We start from the raw sequence: 22,952 nt of genomic DNA, 5'->3' as shown, positions 1-22,952 counted from the left end.
TTAAAAAGATCATCAGAAAGGTCTTTGTACTGTCCCCTCATATATTTATACATTAACATAAGATCACCCCTTAGTCTTCGTTTTTCCAAACTAAATAGCCCCAAGTGTAATAACCTATCTTGGTATTGCAGACCCCCCAGTCCTCTAATAACTAGTGTTGAGCGATACCGTCCGATACTTGAAAGTATCGGTATCGGATAGTATCGGCCGATACCCGAAAAATATCGGATATCGCCGATAACGATATCCGATACCAATACAAGTCAATGGGACATCAAGTATCGGAAGGTATTCTCATGGTTCCCAGGGTCTGAAGGAGAGGAAACTCTCCTTCAGGCCCTGGGATCCATAGGGATGTGTAAAATAAAGAATTAAAATAAAAAATATTGATATGCTCACCTCTCCGGCGGCCCCTGGACTTCACACTGCTAACCCGGGAGGCTTCTTTGTTTAAAAAGCGCGCCTTTCGGACCTGTGAATGACGTCCCGGCTTCTGATTGGTCGCGTGCCGCCCATGTGACCGGCACGCGACCAATCAGAGGCCGCGACGTCATTCGCAGGTCCTCAATTCCTAGAATAGGTCACATGGGCGGCACGCGGCCAATCAGAAGCCGCGACGTCATTCTCATTCACAAAACTGCTAATTCTAGGAATTGAGGACCTGCGAATGACGTCGCGGCCTCTGATTGGTCGCGTGCCGGTCACATGGGCGGCACGCGACCAATCAGAAGCCGGGACGTCATTCACCGGTCCGAAAGGCGCGCTTTTTAAACAAAGAAGCCTCCCGGATAGCAGCGTGAAGTCCAGGGGCCGCCGGAGAGGTGAGCATATCAATATTTTTTATTTTAATTCTTTATTTTCCACATCCCTATTGATTCGATACCGATACCCGATATCACAAAAATATCGGATCTCGGTATCGGAATTCCGATACCGCAAATATCGGCCGATACCCGATACTTGCGGTATCGGAATGCTCAACACTACTAATAACCTTGGTTGCTCTTCTCTGCACCCGCTCTAGTTCAGCTATGTCTTTCTTATACACCGGAGACCAGAACTGTGCACAGTATTCTAAGTGTGGTCGAACTAGTGACTTGTATAGAAGTAAAATTATATTCTCCTCATGAGCATCTATGCCTCTTTTAATGCATCCCATTATTTTTTTTGCCTTTGTAGCAGCTGCCTGACACTGGCCACTAAATGTGAGTTTGTCATCCACCCATACACCCAGGTCTTTTTCATTGACGATTTTGCCCAGAGTTTTAGAATTAAGCGCATAGTTATACTGTACATCTTATTACTTCTACCCAAGTGCATTACGTTACATTTATCCCCATTAAAGCTAATTTTCCATTTATCAGCCCAAGCTTCTAGTTTAGATAAATCATCCTGTAATATAAAATTGTCCTCCTCTGTATTGATTACCCTGCAGAGTTTAGTGTCATCTGCAAATATTGAAATTCCACTCTGTATGCCCCCTATAAGATCATTAATAAATATGCTAAAAAGAAGAGGGCCCAATACTGACCCCTGTGGTACCCCACTGCTAACCGCGACCCAGTCCGAGTGTGCTCCATTAATAACCACCCTTTGTTTCCTATCCCTGAACCAGCTCTTAACCCACTTACACATATTTTCCCCTATCCCCATTATTCTCATTTTATGTATCAACCTTTTGTGTGGCACCGTATCAAAAGCTTTTGAAAAGTCCATATACACCACGTCCACTGGGTTCCCTTGGTCCAGTCCACAACTTACCTCTTCATAGAAATTGATCAAATTAGTCTGACAGGAATGGTCCCTAGTAAACCATGTTGGTATTAATATATGTTCATAGATGTCGTTGTTCATGGGTATTGAAGGGTCTTGAGTGATAACTATCCGCTGACTAAGTGTTGGGCCGACAGCTATCTAACGGCTCATTTACATGAGCATATAAATAATCGTTTAGATGATGATGCAATAACTCACATCTAACCAACAATGTCAGATGGGTGTATATAGTAAATAATGACCAAGCAAACACATAGAAATATGACAGAAGGCAGTATATAATAAACTTATATCAAAATTGTAAATGTCATGCAGTAATCCATGTGGAATAGTAGTGGCAACGCAGACAGTCGGCAAAATTAACTGGCAAAGGAACAAAGAAAAAAACAGTCAAAACCCTGATATCAGATTATGAGATTTAAATTAATTTATTTGAATTAGGAAGATAACCAGCTAATATAATAATAAAAACAAGAGGAATTAATAAACATATTGGAAAGTGCAACAGTCATACATAGCCAGAACAAAAGGTGAGTATAGCTATATAGTGATTGTGGAAAAGTAGTTATACATTGTCAAGACCTATGGGGTGAGTATAACTGCATCGTGATTGAGGGGGAAACAAAGGGGTGTAATGGGGGGGAGGAGGAAGGGAGAACACAAAAAAAATTTGCAACAAAATTTTTAAGTCAACCCAAATGGATTTTGTCCCAAATGACAAGCATTTAATGGTGTTCTCTGAGAAATGTTATAAAATAAATACATAAAATAAATAATACACATATAAACATTTTCTAAATACTTTTATTTAACAAAAGGGTCTGCTTTATAAAGCGCTCTGTCAGGATTTCAAAGAAGGCAGCTGCCATCTATATCATTGTGCAACCCATCCCACATTTCAGAGGATGCGCAGTGGCTGTGTGAAAACCATCTGCTGGAGACAGAAGTCACGTCTGAGCGGCGTCCGGTCAGGCATCGTGAACGCTCATTCCTCTGATCAGTCCAGCTACAGGACACTAATCGGGGGTGACTGAAGGAAGAGATAAACACCTTTCTTTGGCTGACTGGGAATAAACATTTACCTCATTATTATTATTTATTATTATTATTATACATTTTTATAGCGCCATTTATTCCATGGCGCTTTACATGTGAATACGGGGCAAATATAGACAAATACATTAGATGAAAGCTATGACTGGGCAGTTAACTTACAGGGTTACAGTCTGTTTAGAAAGGATCGTAAAAATCGGAGAGGAGGAGGAGTTTGTCTCTATGTAAAGTCTTGTCTAAAGTCCACTTTAAGGGAGGATATTAGCGAAGGGAATGAGGATGTCGAGTCCATATGGGTTGAAATTCATGGAGGGAAAAATGGTAACAAAATTCTCATTGGGGTCTGTTACAAACCCCCAAATATAACAGAAAGCATGGAAAGTCTACTTCTAAAGCAGATAGATGAAGCTGCAACCCATAATGAGGTCCTGGTTATGGGGGACTTTAACTACCCGGATATTAACTGGGAAACAGAAACCTGTGAAACCCATAAAGGCAACAGGTTTCTGCTAATAACCAAGAAAAATTATCTTTCACAATTGGTGCAGAATCCAACCAGAGGAGCAGCACTTTTAGACCTAATACTATCTAATAGACCTGACAGAATAACAAATCTGCAGGTGGTTGGGCATTTAGGAAATAGCGACCACAATATTGTGCAGTTTCACCTGTCTTTCACTAGGGGGACTTGTCAGGGAGTCACAAAAACATTGAACTTTAGGAAGGCAAAGTTTGAACAGCTTAGAGATGCCCTTAATCTGGTAGACTGGGACAATATCCTCAGAAATGAGAATACAGATAATAAATGGGAAATTTTTAAGAACATCCTAAATAGGCAGTGTAAGCGGTTTATACCTTGTGGGAATAAAAGGACTAGAAATAGGAAAAACCCAATGTGGCTAAACAAAGAAGTAAGACAGGCAATTAACAGTAAAAAGAAAGCATTTGCACTACTAAAGCAGGATGGCACCATTGAAGCTCTAAAAAACTATAGGGAGAAAAATACTTTATCTAAAAAACTAATTAAAGCTGCCAAAAAGGAAACAGAGAAGCACATTGCTAAGGAGAGTAAAACTAATCCCAAACTGTTCTTCAACTATATCAATAGTAAAAGAATAAAAACTGAAAATGTAGGCCCCTTAAAAAATAGTGAGGAAAGAATGGTTGTAGATGACGAGGAAAAAGCTAACATATTAAACACCTTCTTCTCCACGGTATTCACGGTGGAAAATGAAATGCTAGGTGAAATCCCAAGAAACAATGAAAACCCTATATTAAGGGTCACCAATCTAACCCAAGAAGAGGTGCGAAACCGGCTAAATAAGATTAAAATAGATAAATCTCCGGGTCCGGATGGCATACACCCACGAGTACTAAGAGAACTAAGTAATGTAATAGATAAACCATTATTTCTTATTTTTAGTGACTCTATAGCGACAGGGTCTGTTCCGCAGAACTGGCGCATAGCAAATGTGGTGCCAATATTCAAAAAGGGCTCTAAAAGTGAACCTGGAAATTATAGGCCAGTAAGTCTAACCTCTATTGTTGGTAAAATATTTGAAGGGTTTCTGAGGGATGTTATTCTGGATTATCTCAATGAGAATAACTGTTTAACTCCATATCAGCATGGGTTTATGAGAAATCGCTCCTGTCAAACCAATCTAATCAGTTTTTATGAAGAGGTAAGCTATAGGCTGGACCACGGTGAGTCATTGGACGTGGTATATCTCGATTTTTCCAAAGCGTTTGATACCGTGCCGCACAAGAGGTTGGTACACAAAATGAGAATGCTTGGTCTGGGGGAAAATGTGTGTAAATGGGTTAGTAACTGGCTTAGTGATAGAAAGCAGAGGGTGGTTATAAATGGTATAGTCTCTAACTGGGTCGCTGTGACCAGTGGGGTACCGCAGGGGTCAGTATTGGGACCTGTTCTCTTCAACATATTCATTAATGATCTGGTAGAAGGTTTACACAGTAAAATATCGATATTTGCAGATGATACAAAACTATGTAAAGCAGTTAATACAAGAGAAGATAGTATTCTGCTACAGATGGATCTGGATAAGTTGGAAACTTGGGCTGAAAGGTGGCAGATGAGGTTTAACAATGATAAATGTAAGGTTATACACATGGGAAGAGGGAATCAATATCACCATTACACACTGAACGGGAAACCACTGGGTAAATCTGACAGGGAGAAGGACTTGGGGATCCTAGTTAATGATAAACTTACCTGGAGCAGCCAGTGCCAGGCAGCAGCTGCCAAGGCAAACAGGATCATGGGGTGCATTAAAAGAGGTCTGGATACACATGATGAGAGCATTATACTGCCTCTGTACAAATCCCTAGTTAGACCGCACATGGAGTACTGTGTCCAGTTTTGGGCACCGGTGCTCAGGAAGGATATAATGGAACTAGAGAGAGTACAAAGGAGGGCAACAAAATTAATAAAGGGGATGGGAGAACTACAATACCCAGATAGATTAGCGAAATTAGGATTATTTAGTCTAGAAAAAAGACGACTGAGGGGCGATCTAATAACCATGTATAAGTATATAAGGGGACAATACAAATATCTCGCTGAGGATCTGTTTATACCAAGGAAGGTGACGGGCACAAGGGGGCATTCTTTGCGTCTGGAGGAGAGAAGGTTTTTCCACCAACATAGAAGAGGATTCTTTACTGTTAGGGCAGTGAGAATCTGGAATTGCTTGCCTGAGGAGGTGGTGATGGCGAACTCAGTCGAGGGGTTCAAGAGAGGCCTGGATGTCTTCCTGGAGCAGAACAATATTGTATCATACAATTATTAGGTTCTGTAGAAGGACGTAGATCTGGGTATTTATTATAATGGAATATAGGCTGAACTGGATGGACAAATGTCTTTTTTCGGCCTTACTAACTATGTTACTATGTTACTATGTTACATTAAACATGAGCAGATAACAAGGCACACGAGTACATAAGGAGGGAGGACCCTGCCCGCGAGGGCTCACAGTCTGCAGGGGGTGGGTGAGGATACACTAGGAGAGGGAAGAGCTGGCTGTACGGCTGTTCAGTAGGTTGAGGATCACTGCAGGCTGTAGGCTTGTCGGAAGAGATGAGTCTTCAGGTTCTTTTTGAAGGTTTCTATGGTAGGCGCAAGTCTGATGTGTTGGGGTAGAGAGTTCCAGAGTATGGGGGAAGCACGGGAGAAGTCTTGGATGCGGTTATGGGAAGAAGAGATGAGAGGGGAGTAGAGAAGGAGGTCTTGGGAGGATCGGAGGTCGCGTGTAGGTAGGTACCGGGAGACCATGTCACAGATGTATGGAGGAGACAGGTTGTGGATGGCTTTGTATGTCAGTGTGAGGGTTTTGAACTGGAGTCTCTGGGCGATAGGAAGCCAGTGAAGGGCTTGACACAGGGGAGAGGCTGGGGAATAGCGGGGGGACAGGTGGATTAGTCGGGCAGCAGAGTGTAGGATGGATTGGAGTGGTGCCAGAGTGCTAGAGGGGAGTCCAGAGAGTAGGAGGTTGCAGTAGTCGAGGCGGGAGATGATAAGGGCATGCACTAGCGTTTTTGCAGTGTTGCGGTCAAGGAAAGCACGGATCCGGGAAATATTTTTGAGTTTGAGACGACAGGAGGAGGCAAGGGCTTGGATATGTGGCTTGAAAGAGAGGGCAGAGTCGAGGATCACCCCGAGGCACCGGGCGTGTGGGACTGGGGATAGTGAGCAGCCATTGACATTGATGGATAGGTCTGGTGGAGGGGTAGAGTGAGATGGGGGAAAGATGATGAATTCTGTTTTGTCCATGTTCAGTTGTAGAAAGCGAGCAGAAAAGAAGGCTGAAATGGCAGACAGACAGTGCGGGATTTTGGTAAGCAAGGAGGAGAGGTCAGGTCCGGAGAGGTAGATCTGCGTGTCGTCAGCGTAGAGATGGTACTGCATACCATGGGATTCTATGAGCTGTCCCAGGCCGAAAGTGTAGATGGAGAAGAGTAGGGGTCCTAGAACAGAGCCTTGAGGAACACCGACTGACAAGGGGCGAAGTGAGGAGGTGGTGTGGGGGAGGGAGACACTGAATGTTCGGTCTGTCAGATATGACGAGATCCAGGAAAGGGCCAAGTCTGTGATGCCAAGGGATGAGAGGATTTGTAGCAAAAGGGAGTGGTCTACAGTGTCAAAGGCAGAAGACAAGTCCAGGAGAAGGAGGACAGAGTAGTGTCGCTTGCTCCTGGCAGTTAGTAGGTCATTGGTGACTTTAGTTAGGGCAGTTTCAGTTGAGTGATGGGAACGGAAGCCTGATTGTAACCGATCAAAGAGGGAGCAGGAGGAGAAGTGGGAGGACAGTTCAAGATGGACGTGTTGCTCCAGCAATTTGGAGGCATAAGGGAGAAGAGATATTGGGCGATAGCTAGACACAGAGGATGGGTCGAGGGAGGGCTTTTTGAGGATGGGTGTGATCTTGGCATGCTTGAAGGATGAGGGAAAGACACCTGTTGTGAGTGAGAGGTTGAAGAGGTGTGTTAGGGTTGGGATGAAGACCGTGGAAAGGTTAGGGATGAGGTGGGATGGGAGCGGGTCAAGCGTGCAGGTGGTGAGGTGTGATCTTGACAGGAGGGTAGAGAGCTGATCTTCTGTCATGGTGGAGAAGCTGGTTTTGGAGGAGCAGGGTTGAGCAGCTAAGAGGGGCAGTGGGCGCTGTGGGCCAAAGCTTTCTCTGATCGTATCGATCCTCTGTTTAAAGAAAGAGGCGAAGTCATCAGCAGAAATGAGGGGGGAGGGAGGAGGTGCGGGGGACGGAGTAGAGAATTGAAAGTGTTGAAAAGCTGTTTAGGGTTGTGGGACAGGGAGGATATGAGGGATGAGAAGTAAGTTTGTTTTGCGGCAGTGAGCGCAGACTTGAAGCTGGCGAGGGACTGCTTGTATGCAGTGAAGTGGTCGGCAGAGTGGGATCGCTTCCATCTCCGCTCAGCAATCCTGGAAGCCCGTCTCAATTCTTTGGTCAGGCTGGTCAGCCAGGGCTGCCTGTTAATTGTACGAGTTTTACTATGCATGAGTGGGGTGGCCGAATCGAGTGTTGTTGTTATTGTGGTGTTATAAAAAGTGGCAGCAGCATCTGTGTCATGAAGGGAGGCTATGTCTGTGAGAGGGAGAAGGGACTCAGAGAGTGATTGTAAGTTGAGATGTTTGAGATTTCTGCGAGGATGAGTGAGTTTGTGGAGTGGGGGTTGAACACTAGGAGAGGAGAGGGACGAGAATGTCAGTAGGTTGTGGTCAGACAGGGGGAGGGGTGTGTTAGTGAGGTTAGTAAGGGAGCAGAGGCGGGTGAAGATGAGGTCCAGCGTGTGGCCATCTTTGTGAGTGGCCTCAGAGGACCATTGAGTGAGGCCAAAGGAGGCAGTCAGTGATAAAAGTTTAGAGGTAGCTGAGGTGAAAGTGTCAATGGGGACATTGAAATCACCCATGATGATAGTGGGGATGTCAACAGAGAGGAAATGAAGTAGCCAGGTGGTGAAGTGGTCGAGAAAGGTGGAGATGGCTAGTTCTGGGGGGCGGTAGATGACAGCTAGCTGGAGGTTGGAGGGGGAATAGATGCGGACAGAGTGCACCTCAAACGAGGGAAGAGTAGCGGAGGGTGGTAGCGGGATTGGAGTGAAGGAGCAGGTGTCGGACAGGAGCAAGCCAACTCCTCCACCGCGTTTGTTGCTGGGGCGAGGGGTGTGAGAGAGGTGGAATCCGCCATAGGAGAGCGCAGCTGGAGAGGCCGAGTCAGAGGGGGTGAGCCAGGTTTCAGTGAGGCCGAGGAAGGAGAGTTTGTTGGTGATGAAGAGGTCATGGATAAATGGCAGTTTGTTGCAGATGGAGCGTGCGTTCCATAGTGCTCCAAGTAGGGGGAGCGGCGGAGTGGGGGCTGGATGAATGGGTATGAGGTTGTCGTGGTTGGTAAAACGTGCGGAGGATCGTGGCAGGGGGTTAGAAATGAGTGTGGGGATGAATTGGGGAGGGCCGGGATTTGGGAATATGTCACCAGCAATGAGGAGTAACAGACAGATCATTAGAAGGTGGGAGCAGGATAGGACATGATGTGGCCGTGTGTGTCTGGATAAAAAGGATTGTATGTGGAGGAACAGTTCTGAGGAGAAGGTGAGATGGCTGGGGAGTATGGAGGAAGAAATGACTAGTTCCTTACTAGGAGGAGGGATTGCAGGAGATTGTAAGAAGGAAAGTAGTATGGGGGTGAAAGAGAAAAGAAACCGAAACATTGTAGTGGTTGGTGTTCTGTTACCTTCCAGTCAATTCCAGTCCAATTCAGTCATGGAAAATCAATGCAGAATACAGAGATATTCTGGAGCCAGGGAGAGCTGGGTAAAGTCAGTGCATACCATGGAAAATCAATGCAGTATACAGAGATATTCTGGAGCCAGGGAGAGCTGGGTAAAGTCAGTGCATACCATGGAAAATCAATGCAGTATACAGAGATATTCTGGAGCCAGGGAGAGCTGGGTAAAGTCAGTGCATACCATGGAAAATCAATGCAGTATACAGAGATATTCTGGAGCCAGGGAGAGCTGGGTAAAGTCAGTGCATACCATGGAAAATCAATGCAGTATACAGAGATATTCTGGAGCCAGGGAGAGCTGGGTAAAGTCAGTGCATACCATGGAAAATCAATGCAGTATACAGAGATATTCTGGAGCCAGGGAGAGCTGGGTAAAGTCAGTGCATACCATGGAAAATCAATGCAGTATACAGAGATATTCTGGAGCCAGGGAGAGCTGGGTAAAGTCAGTGCATACCATGGAAAATCAATGCAGTATACAGAGATATTCTGGAGCCAGGGAGAGCTGGGTAAAGTCAGTGCATACCTGTGGGAAGAGGAGAACAGCTCGATTAGATGGTGCAGATGATGATAATATTGTAGTAGTGATGAGTAGCCAAATGCATTCTAGAATTCAGTCTAATTCAGAATCATAATTAAAAAGATGTAATTTAAAAGATGATTTGCAGCAGACTGAGTCTATAGCAGACTCCTGCATGTGAATATATCCCCAGTTAAGGGCAATGTGAACGCTCATTTCTCTGATCAGTCCAGCTACAGGACACTAATCGGGGGTGACTGAAGGAAGAGATAAACACCTTTCTTTGGCTGACTGGGAATAAACATTTACCTCATTCAGGCTGGCAGTTCTAGTTTGCCCGTCTCGTTCTTCACACAGCCCGATCAACTACATTTTCTGAAATCTAGGATAGGCTGCACAACGATATAGGGGACAGTTGCCATTTTTTAAAATCATGACCAAATCCAATAGATGAGGCAAACCTTTTTGCTAAATAAAGGTATTTAAAAAATGTTTAATATTTAAATCTGTATTATTTATTTATTTATTTTATTACATTTATTGTAGAACACCTTTAAGAAACAAAATTGTCTTCAAAGGTGGACAACCCTTTTAAATAGTATGCATAAAGCAGTGCCAGTATTTCATATGGACCCAAACTGGGTTGTGGAGAACTGCTATCGAATTTGGAATGAAAAAGTCTTTGTGGGGCACACACTGTGCATTCGGGGGATTAGGAGCAATGAGAATGGTAGGGGATTACTGGTTACAATGCAAGCAATGGCATACTGCTGTCTGGAATACCCGTCCTTAGGCCGACTTCAGATAGCCATAGTAAAAAGCGGGATAGGAGTGCCAACATGTGATGGACCCCAAGTGTAGCTCTGTGCCCTTATCCACATTATGGAGTGATACCAGAACTGCCTTTACATTGCATGCATGTATTATTATCATCCTTAAAACAGACCAAAATAATGTATGATCCTTTTGATCCACTGGCTATAAAGAATCCGTATGCTCTCTGTGATCAGACACGGACAGTACCCAGAATGAATATACACTAATCTGAATGAGACCTTAGATCCATAAAAGCACAGGAGGTTCATGCAAGAGCCATCAGCCATATCGGGTATAAGCTGACCTCTAGGAAGGTTAATAGATTTGTGCTAGGTCCTCTAGACCCCAAAAAGAGACCACCTGTATCTTTTTATCTGTACTGACATACTGAAAGAGTACTTACATACCAAGTGTGAAATGTGACCACTATGTTTATTCTACCAATGAAAGTAACTGTGACCATCAAACTATTGTGCCTCTACATGAAAAAAAAACAATAGACTAGTTCCACTAAAGCTTTTTTAACATTTTAGAGAGTGTTAGCCTTCCCACACCATTCTTCCTTACATTTCATATGTTGTAGGTTTTACAAATTAGACGTGAAGATGTTATGTGACAATAGATATAAGTGTACGGCTTATTCATGTGGCCCTTCTGCTGGAACTCAGTGCAACATATTAACATGTTTTAAGTGGAAATGTATATACACCTTAGCCACATTTATTAAGATTAATTTTCCAATTTTTTCTCCTCATTTTTTTCAACTCATTCGCATCAATAGAAACAACTTTCATCACATGCCTATTGGCTCAGTTTACATAAATGTGGTTAGTATCTGGCAGCTTTGCTGCTGAAATTTAGGACTATTCCTCCTGACAGAACTGGTGTGATAGTTTAGTAGGCTTCCTTGTTCACAAACTATTTTTAAGTTCTACCAGCAAATTTTCTATAGGCTTGAGGTCAGGTCATTGTAATGGTCGCTCTATTACTTTCATTTTGTTGTCTATAAACCACAACTTTCCAAATATGTTTGGAGTCCTTTTTGATTTGGGGGTCATTAGCACACAAGGTTTAAACTCCTATTTGGTGCCATGAGATGTTTCTTCAATATCTCCTCATAAATGTTCTTTTTCCTAAGGTCTTCTACTTTGTAAAGTTCTCCATTTCCTCGTACAGCAAATCGCCCCTCAACATGATACTGCCACTCCAGACCATACTGATCTGGATGGTGTTCTTTTCCTTGAAAGCCTCCCTTTTCTCACTTTTTACTAAAGACTTGGCCATGTCATGACATTATGCCACTTGAAAAAATGTACCACATTTTAAAAAATACATTGAAAAACTGGAGTTAGTTCAGAGAAGAGCTACCAGGATAGTAAGTGGACAGCAAAGTGTGTCCTACGAGGAACAGTTACAGGATATGGGAATGTTTAGCTTACAAAAAAGAAGGCTGAGAGGAGACTTAATAGCTGTCTACAAATATCTGAAGGGATATCACAGTGTAGAGAGATCATCCATTTTCTCATTTGCACATAGAAACAAGAGAAGCAATGGAATGTAACTGAAACTGAGAAGATAGATTAGATATTAGAAAAAAATATTTGACAGTGAGGGTGATCAATGAGTGGAACAGGCTGCCACGAGAGGTGGTGAGTTCTCCTTCATTGGAAGTCTTCAAACAGAGGCTGGACAGACATCTGTCTGAGATGGTTTAGTGAATCCTGCATTGAGCAGGGGGTTGGACATGATGACCCTTGACCCTTCCAACTCTAACATTCTACGAATATATGATTCTATGTTTGAGTAGCTATGCTTCTCTTATGTCTTCTTACATAGATCTTTCAGATTATTTGGACACCCACTTTCTAGCTGGTGGGACCAAAATGAAGATTGGTAGAGCTCAACTCTCCAACAGTGGAAACTACACATGTATAGCAACCAATATAAAAGGCAGAGCCCAGAAAGACTACGTCCTGACAATTCAAGGCAAGTATTTCATAGTCGTTTCTATTATTGTAAATGGTCATATCTTAGTTTAGCCTATACAGAATTATAAATTCAGAAAAAAACAGCCACACTCTAAATTTGGATTTTCAAATGCATGGATATGCATGAATGTATGATTTAATTGGATCTACTCCAAGTTCAGCCTGCACCTGGTTCCTTTCTTCAGTGTGCATGCCATTGTCTCAAAAAATTATAAGGAATTATAGTCATAATGTATATAATAACTATGTAAATGTTTATAGTTCCCCCTAGTATTACTGGGTCTGGAATGGCAAATGAGATCAATGCTTTACCATCAGAAGACATACAGCTGGTGTGTGACGCCAAAGGAATTCCTGAGCCCCTCATTTATTGGTTGAAGGATGGTAAACGCATAAACAGTGATCATCGCCTTAGAATTATGTAAGAATGTATTCTCCTCTGATATATCTAGTATGATGGATATGTTTAGAGTTAAGATTGCCACAGACAAGCACATGAACATATGTCTCGCTTCTATTTGAAGGAATGTGTCTGTAAGGAAATGTTACTAGAAGTTTTACTTTACTCAAAATAATAGTGCAGCCAACAACATGTGATTTATTCAGAAATAGGCATTAAATACCTACCTGCCATAAAAATGTACCCAACAGCATAATTTTAAGAATTTCACAAGAATATGGGGTGACACAATGAATGGAGATGATCAAATCTTTTAATATTCATATTTACTAAGATTGGCACTGAAAAGGTATGCCTAACACTTTGGGGTATCCTTCTTAGTAATTTGTGACCAGGCTGACCGTTCTCTGCAAACTTATGGTGTCGTTGTTAGATGTAACATAACCCTGCTGTGACTAAGACGAGTGGTGTGCCATACTCACTATTTCAGAATGCCCTGGGATTCTTCTCCACTAATATCCGTGATGGAGGCAAAGGCGGACAATTGTGGCTTGTGTTTGCTAATGCGACGGCCCGAACAGCTGGTGCCATTGGTGTCGGTGCTTCCCCTACTGCGAACAACACCTACGTTTTCAGCCATAGTATAGGTTTTTTTTCCTTTACCACTTTCTTTTACCATACATGTTGCACAACCTCTATAACTAACTTTTGACAAACTATTAAACTCTAATTATTCCGCCCTTGCCAAAAAAAAGTAACGATAAATGATAGGGAGGTAGTCACATGTCCAAAAGCAAAATATGTGAGCAGGCCGCAGTGTAGGTGTCAGGGTGGCAAACTTTACTTCTTATTTTTCTGTACAGTTTATCAAAAAGTTACGGACAGGCAAACAATTTTATGGATACATTGGATAACCATAATAAATAATTATGATTATAAGTGATAGATGTCTACAGTCCATAATTCTGATATAAAGACATCAGCTCCATTCCCTGTTTTTTACTGTGAACTGTTAATGATGACAATCACTGTCAAAATAATTTGTATAAGTTTGTTCAGCTTCAAAAAAAAATCACGGACGCCCTGCATAATTTTTATGGACAGAGCAGAAAAGTACATTATGAATGAAGAAAAATGTGTAATTGTAATTAAAGTGCAGAGGGACAGATGCCAGTTACACCTTATCAGTGACCAATCACAATGAGCCAAGAACAGCCGCTGACATCTTTCCTATCTCTCTTTCTTCCTATCAATTTAATCTTTGTATTATTCTCAGACTATTAGTCTCATCTTCTCCAGTACTGCAGTCATACAACACATTGCTCCCTGATGTTTTTGTCCAATGTTTTAGGGCTTTCTCCCCCTATCTTTATTGTTGAGCCGTGAGCTCTGACTTCCTCTCCCTATCCAAAAGCCACCCTAAAATGCTTGCTGCATTCCCTGCATAGGCTTTTTTACAGAGTATGATAGCTCCTCCTGATTGGTCACCCCTATAAGATATGAAGTGATAGCTGCAAGGCATTATGAGGAAACATGTGGTTACACCTGGGGCTTCTGTGACTTCTACAGTCTTTTATGTAAAAAAAAAACAGTGTGCATTTTTTGTTGCTGATTCAAGTGAAATGAATCTCAAACTGTTCAAATTTTCCGAGTCTGTAAATTTCATAAAATGATTGGTCAATGTTTGCGTGCGTAGGGACTCGCCCCAACCAGTGACACCCAGCTGTCTATTTATCTCTGATCTGGTAGACTCCATTCTGGGATTAGAATACTTTTTTTTTCTGTACATGTGATTAAGGTAATTATAGTCTTATATCCTTCAGTCCTTATGATTGAACAACAATGACACATTTTATGTGATCAGTAATATACGGTAGATTCACTGTGATTTCTATTTTACATTTCAAAGCAAATCTTTGAATGGAGAAGTATTAACTATTACAAGTGCTCAAACTACAGATATGGGAAAATACACCTGTATAGCTACCAACGCTGTAGGAGAAGATGACAGAATATTCACCGTAAATGTACATGGTATGTATCTCCATTTAATACCCAAGTCAGCATTTTACAGAATCATTTCTGCATAATTAATCCAATTTATATATAAAAAACAAACAAACTAAATATTTACAGTTATTCAACATTGTATTAAAGGGATTGTCTCTCCATTGTTTCTACCAAATATTAGGTATAGGTGCACTTCCATTATTGATGATTAGTAGAAGGGTGACTTTTGGCAGATTGACACTTATTCACCTACTTTCAGCCTCCCAACCACTTGTTGTATTATTCAGCTATATGAAAGTTGGGCTTGTGGCTCACACATGCAGTTCCGAGCAGCCTGCTTCCCCAGAGCCACAGGCAGGTGCAATTCTTACTGCAAGCTCCAGCTATTGGAGGGTGGGCACATGAGCATGTGCAGGCTGTGAATGGCGGGACTGTTCCGATGTGCTCAGAAGTCATGTTTCAGTATACCTCCAGTACGGCCAGCTTGTGTGTGCTGCCCATGCCCTAATCAGACCTTGTAATCTCTGTGGGTCCATCCGGTGCTATCACTGAACAGCACACAGGTGACAGCTGACCACCACATGAGATACCGCAGGTGCCTGTGTCCATGGGCAGTAGAGCTCAAACCAAGGAGATGTCATGGCTAGACAGGAGGAGAACTCATGATAGGACCTTAATCATGGGGCATCTTCCCATATATTTTACCTGTAGATGCAATCTTACTTTACATGCAATCTTCCCTTTACCTGATAAGACATGGTATGAAACCAAAACTGCATATAGATGGGTATAAACTTTTGCTTTATTTATCAAATATATTCTTTGTTTTATCTAGTTCCACCGAAAATTACCGATAACCAGGGGACACCTGTGGAAATGACCTCCATTTTGGGAACTTCAATAAGCATTGAATGCCTTGTAACGGGTGTCCCAACTCCTCAGATCAACTGGCTGAAGAATGGCCTCCCGCTTCCAGTATCTTCACAAGTCCGACTCCATTCTTCAGGACAAGTGCTTAGGTAAATCAAAATAATTATCTGCATTCTCCAGGTTTCAGATTTAATATAATATATAAAGGCTTGAAAAATGTAATGTTCCTTCATCACAGTAGATAGCATGAATTCTGTACCTGTAAATATGAATAGTCACATTGTATTGATTGTCCGCTCCAAAACGATAAGTTTGCAGTCACTCTGTGTGGTTGCATACTTATGAATTCGCCGGTTTCTGCCCCGGAACCGTAGGGTATGTATGAGTTATACATACTCCCAGCCAGTGGGCGTGGCCTTGTTCTCCATACACTTATATGGAGCCAGGCCACGCCCTCTACTCACACACGCCCACTGGCTGTCTCATCACTGGTTTTGGCACTGCCTCGGCTTAGTACAAGTGCCCGGGGTATGTATGACTCATACATACCCTCCGTACCCGGGTCTGAAACCAGCGAATCACAGAGTGACTGCAGACATCCGCTTTTGACTGGACAACCCCTTTAAAGGGGCTCTGCACTTATAAATAACTGAGGACTGAATATCCACTGTAGTGCTTTGCTGAGCAGCTGTATGAGTGCGCTCACAGAGCAGACAATGGGCTCAGTAGAAAGTCCACACTCTGCTCTGTGCTCCAGCTCAGAGACTTCCTGTAATGTGATGTAATGACTACAGCGATGACATCATAACTACAGCACATGACTACTGCGGCCATTCACGGGGCTCAGTGATGCCGATATGGATAGTATAAGACCGCTGTAATAGTCATGTGCTGTAGTCGTGACGTTACTGGTGCAGCTTAGTTAGTAAAGAGCAGAGACAGCGGCAGAAAGGCAGCGCTGTGCGGCTGGAGGGAAGTAATGTTGATTTTGATTATTGTTACACATTGGATGCCTATGCCATAAAATGTAAACCTGCAAAACTCCTTTAAATTGATATTGATAATTTTAAAAAATATATAAAAAAAGAACATATAGATCAACCTGTTAATGATTACCAGAAATTAGCAATATCAACTCTCCTTTAGCCCGAGGTCAGACAATATGAAAAATTGTCCAAGTTCCATCCATATTGTTAGTGGTGAGCCATCTGTGTCTTTTTTAATGTCGTTGTTATAAGGTTATACACATGGGAAGAAGGAATCAATATCACCATTACACACTGAACGGGAAACCACTGGGTAAATCTGACAGGGAGAAGGACTTGGGGATCCTAGTTAATGATAAACTTACCTGGAGCAGCCAGTGCCAGGCAGCAGCTGCGAAGGCAAACAGGATCATGGGGTGCATTAAAAGAGGTCTGGATACACATGATGAGAGCATTATACTGCCTCTGTACAAATCCCTAGCTAGACCGCACATGGAGTACTGTGTCCAGTTTTGGGCACCGGTGCTCAGGAAGGATATAATGGAACTAGAGAGAGTACAAAGGAGGGCAACAAAATTAATAAAGGGGATGGGAGAACTACAATACCCAGAAAGATTAGCGAAATTAGGATTATTTAGTCTAGAAAAAAGATGACTGAGGGGCGATCTAATAACCATGTATAAGTATATAAGGGGACAATACAAATATCTCGATGAGGATCTGTTTATACCAAGGAAGGTGACGGGCACAAGGGGGCATTCTTTGCGTCTGGAGGAGAGAAGGTTTTTCCACCAACATAGAAGAGGATTCTTTACTGTTAGGGCAGTGAGAATCTGGAATTGCTTGCCTGAGGAGGTGGTGATGGTGAACTCAGTCGAGGGGTTCAAGAGAGGCCTGGATGTCTTCCTGGAGCAGAACAATATTGTATCATACAATTATTAGGTTCTGTAGAAGGACGTAGATCTGGGGATTTATTATGATGGAATATAGGCTGAACTGGATGGACAAATGTCTTTTTTCGGCCTTACTAACTATGTTACTATGTTACTATGTTACTATGTTGTGACCTCCTTGTGTGTTCTTCATGTGGTTTGTTTTCATACATCTTCATTCAATAATGTGCATGATCAAATACAGTTTCCTAGGTTAATAAAATGTATCGGTAAAAATCAGATGTCACACAGATGGACGCATCTCATCCGAGACTCGGACGAGAATAATGCATGCTTGCACAGAATGATCATTGGCACAGCCCTAGTGATCTACATTGGTTGGTGCCCTGTCCTACCTTCACTTAGACAGCACACGACCATATTATGAGTTTGTGTGAACGAACCCTTAAAGTGGTTTTACAGGGTCTATTTGGCTGCAGACTGACGATTTATGATAGTGTGCAATGCGCACAGTGTTAGGATTCCCCCTCGCTCCAGTGTGAGTAGGCGGTCACGTGACTGCAAGTATCTGATTGGCATAGTTGCATTCATGTGCCAATTAGATTCTTATCATTTTCTGTCAATAGCGCTATTGAGAGAAGCGAATGAGAAACACATGAGCTCAATGATACAGATCACATGCTTGCAGTCACATGACGGTCCAGTCACACTGGAGAGAGGGGAATCCTGACACTGTGCGCATTGCACGGTCATGATTTGGCAGTCTGCAGTCATGTAGTGTCAGCGCAGACATATTCGGTGGGCCGGTAAAACTCCTTTATTTCATCAGTTATTGCTTAACCCCTTTCCGACATCAGGTGTACATTTACCTCGATGTCGGTCTCCCTCTCTTTGATGTAGGCTCCAGCAGTGAGCCCACATCTTTCTGGGGATAAGTTAGCTGTTTGAACAGCTGACATGGGCCCACAATAGGCGCAGACAGAATCGCGATCCACCCGTGACTATTAACCAGTTAAATGCCGCTGTCAAACTCTGACAGCGGCATTTAAATTGCGCTTCTGGCAATCACGACGGAAATCTGCCCACCGGTCACCTGCATCATGTGATAGCGGGTCACAGGTGTGTTGGCATGACAACCTGAGATCTCCTGGAGACCTCTATGGTTGTCAGTGCCAGCTTGCTGTGACCGCCGCCTGGTGGTCGGCGCTCATAGCAAGTCAGTAAACCTGCTATATAGAGGGGATATGATCATCACCTCTATGTAGCAGAGCTGGTCGGGTTATGGCAGCTTCTAGTCTCCTATGGAGACTATTGAAGCATGCCAAAAGTGAAAAAAAATGTTTTTAAAAATATAAAACAATAAAAAAGTAAATTAATAAATTCAATAAATTAATAAATTAAATTAAAATAAAAGTTAAAATCACCCCTCGTTCGCCCCAAATAAAGCAATAATAAAAAAATCAAAGATACACATATTTGGTATCACCGCGATCAGAATTGCCCGATCTATCAATACAAAAAAGGATTAACCTGATCAGTAAACGGCGTAGTGAGAAAAAAATCAAAACACCAAACTTTAAGTTTTTTGGTCACCGCGACATTGCATTAAAATGCAACAACAGGCGATCAAAAGAACGTATCTGCACCAAAATGGTATCATTAAAAACGTCAGCTTGGCACACAAAAAATAAACCCTCACCCGACCCCAGATCACGAAAAATAAAGACGCTACGGGTATCATAAAATGGCGCATTTTTTTTTTCTAACAAAGTTTGGATTTTTTTTTCACCACTTAGATAAAACATAACCTAGACATGTTTGGTGTCTATGAACTCGTATTGACCTGGAGAATCATAATTGCAGGTCAGTTTTAGCATTTAGTGAACCTAGCAAAAAAGCCAAACAAAAAACAAGTGTGGGATTTCACTTTTTTTGAAATTTCACCGCACTTGGAATTTTTTTCCTGTTTTCCAGTACGCGACATGGTAAAACCAATGGTGTTGTTCAAAACTACAACTCGTCCCATAAAAAGCAAGCCCTCACATGGCCATATTGATGGAAAAATCACAAAGTTATGGCTCTGGAGAGGAGGGTAGCGATAAACAAAAACGCAAAACTGAAAAAAGCTGCGGGGGCTAAGGGGTTAAAATATGAGACACTTCTTTATATACCAGTCTGTCATTGTTAGTTTGTTCTCTGTAATCTATAGTTGTATTCTGTATGTTTCCCCTTCTGATGTACAGCACCATGGAATCAATGGTGCTCTAAAATTAAGCAATAATAATGATGATGATGATTTTAACAGTAGGCATGCAGCAGTACAAAGTCAGTAATGTAATGGTCTCTGGTGTCCTCTAGTGGCTCAAATTGGTAAGAACTGTTTTGCCAATATTCAGTAAATGAATTTGTAGTTCTTATATCTTTATACAGTTAAAATAGAAACTTCACAGAGAAACATTGGGTCATAGTTACTATTCTGGAATTGGCAACCCTTGCACCTTTTTTAGAGCTTTTTTCTTCAATATAGCCAAATTTATTTTTGAATTTCACTAAAAAGTACAATTGTTTCCACTTGACTAAACACGATTTAAAAGTGTCTTCAAAAAGGGCATGGAATGTACCAGAATAGTTTGTGTTCCAAGTAAGCTAAGCCAATAGACTGTTTTTCAGTACTATGGTGAGAGTTTCCCCTGTCGATGGATGTCACCTAATAACATTTAGATTCCATTATTGCTGAGATTTGTGATGATTCCTGGAATTAGATACATTTGCGTTTGCATTATAACTGATTTATCTGATGTATTCGTCTGAATACTTTATAGGATTTCAAGAATTCAAAAATCAGATGAAGGAGCGTACACTTGTGTATCTTCAAACAGGGCTGGAGTGGACAAAAAAAATTACAACTTACAAGTCTACGGTAAGTTCTTTCTATGGGTCATAGACAGAACAGCTGCTATGGAGTTCAGCAGCCGAGGCCGACAACGTCTGCGCAAGGTATGAAGATAGTAGAAGACAGCGAACATGCTGACATTAGAGATGATCACATCTTTTCATAATCGAATTCAAGTAATTTTACCAAACATTTGAGACTCTGAATGTAATAATACGGTGCTATGAATGGAGTTTTGAATTATGTCAATCAAAGGCTTAGGTTATTGGAACACTGTCAGCGCCCCCCAATATAATTGAAACCAGCTATGAGGTGCACTTCGCTCACTGTCAGACTATTGCAATAGGTGCATGGACGAGTGAGTGTGGGAAGCGGAGCCCCTTCACAGTAGCATCCTGGGCTCATGTGTCGCGAGGGACTGATGTTGTGACAAGTCCCACCAGTGCTCCCAGTTTGTCATGAGCACCCCTTGTTCCTAAGACTCACCTATCACAATAACCAATAGTCTGACAATGAGATGGGCACACCACACACTCTTGGCTGCCACCACTCACTTTTTTGATATGCAAACGAGACGCCTGCACTGTGTCACACACTAGTACACATGCCACCCAACTTTCCTGAGCACCTGATAGGGTAACACAACCAAGCTATTCTTGCCCTGCTCTGGATTTCTGGGTACGTTTAAAGCAGCAAGGAACAAATTTATTGCATTTTAGATTCAATGTCCAAAAATGTACAGTGCTTAAAAAGGTAACACAAGATGGATATTCAGTAATGTCATGTTATAAAGGGTCTCATCAGACCTCTCACCCCTTCCTCAGCTGAGGTAAGAAGACAACAGCCAGCAACCTGCTAGAGAAACAATATGACCATCATCTTGCTGAACACAGTTTAAAAATTCTATCCACACCAATCATGAACATGATATATCCATAATTCAGGGAATATTGCGTTCCTGTGGGTTGTCAATTACCAGCTCTTTTACCATTTTACCCACAGATTGCCAATATGTTTGCACTCATCTCTTCTTAAAGGGTCAGCACACATGGTAAAATGCCCCTAGCTAACAGCTGGGAGGCATTTAATGTGTGCACTTGCAAGGTGTATTCCAGCCAATAGCTGGGAGGCATCTTGTATATAAGGCACCCTCCCCAATTGGGAAGTGCCTTGGCAACCCCTATTATTATGCTAGGTTGGTTGGTGTTTACAAAGTTCCAAACATTTTTATGGATTCAATTAGTCAAACTTAGTTTATCGCGGTTATTTTTACATTAGGGTGATATATACAAACTATAAAAAAACTTCCCAAAATTGTTATGGATTCAATTATGCATACAATTAATCAACTCAAAAAAAGTTCCAAGATTTTTTATGGATTTAATTAATCATCCATACAGTTTAATGCGGTTCTTGTTACATTACAGTGGTATATAAAACTATAAAAAAAACTCTTCCAAACATTTTTATGGATTCAATTATTCATACATACAGTTTAAGGCAGTTCTTTTTACAAAATGGTGGTACATAAAACTAAAAAAGATCCAAAATTTTTGATGGATTCAGTTACTCATTCATACAGTTTAACATGGTTCTTTTTACATTACGATGGTATATAAAACTGAAAAAAAAATCCTTTCAAATTTTTTTTTATTTAATTATTCATACAAACAGTTTAACGTGCTTTGTGTAAAATTACGGTGGGTTTAAATTTTTCAAAACCGCTTGACCTGGTGCAGTTCGCAAAATATTTTTGTTCAAAAAATTGACAATTGTTATATATACTATAGAACCTGTTTTGTGTGAAATTTTGTTGGTTTGAAATAAAAAACAAAATTGGCCTGCTATAGATGTACAAATTTGGTCACTTGGTACTCGGTCCCCAGCTGCAACTATTTTTCTCTGTGAGGCATCCCCACCTTGTACCAGCACGTGTCCAGGAACATCAGCTATGTCAACACGGTTACTGGGATTGTCCACTTAACGACACACACGTGGACAAGCACATGGCCAGGGATGCTACATTTCACTGACTGCACACTGGGTGAGCATTGTGACGGCCAGGGCCGAATCCAACACTGGCATGGCACATGTACTAGAGACACCTAGGATTGAGGACCCTACTTCTGTCAGGGTTTCCTCCACCTCCTACACCAGTTCCTGCACCCCCTCCTGCTCCTCCTCAATGTCCATTTTCAACATACTATTTCAGAGCACACATCAGCTGTAAGCTCTGCAGCACTGCTTCAGTAAAGCAGCAACAGGCTCTGCTGAAGCTAATTTGCCTAGGAGGGAAACTGCATACCAAGGCACAATTGTTGAAAGAAATAACAGACCAGACAGATCTGTGGCTCTCGTCTCTGAACCTACAACCAGGCATGGTCATGTATGATAATGGGCGTAACCTGGTGGTGACTATGAAGCTTG

At 42.0% G+C, this 22,952-nt stretch overlaps 1 protein-coding gene across 1 annotated transcript in view; it reads left to right on the top strand.

Moving 5' to 3' along the window:
- The window catches only part of HMCN1 (hemicentin 1), a 733,390-nt gene that overhangs the window by 360,349 nt on the left and 350,089 nt on the right, over positions 1-22,952 (top strand). Inside the window, exons 63-67 of the mRNA XM_069737257.1 lie at positions 12,322-12,471; positions 12,735-12,894; positions 14,783-14,907; positions 15,719-15,902; positions 20,455-20,552. Of these exons, the coding sequence (XP_069593358.1) occupies positions 12,322-12,471; positions 12,735-12,894; positions 14,783-14,907; positions 15,719-15,902; positions 20,455-20,552 (717 nt within the window). The remainder of the gene's footprint in view (positions 1-12,321; positions 12,472-12,734; positions 12,895-14,782; positions 14,908-15,718; positions 15,903-20,454; positions 20,553-22,952) is intronic.

The sequence above is a fragment of the Ranitomeya imitator genome, chromosome 8, assembly GCF_032444005.1.
Source record: "Ranitomeya imitator isolate aRanImi1 chromosome 8, aRanImi1.pri, whole genome shotgun sequence".
NCBI classification, from domain to species: Eukaryota; Metazoa; Chordata; class Amphibia; order Anura; family Dendrobatidae; genus Ranitomeya; species Ranitomeya imitator.
This window is presented reverse-complemented; position numbering and strand designations above follow the sequence as displayed.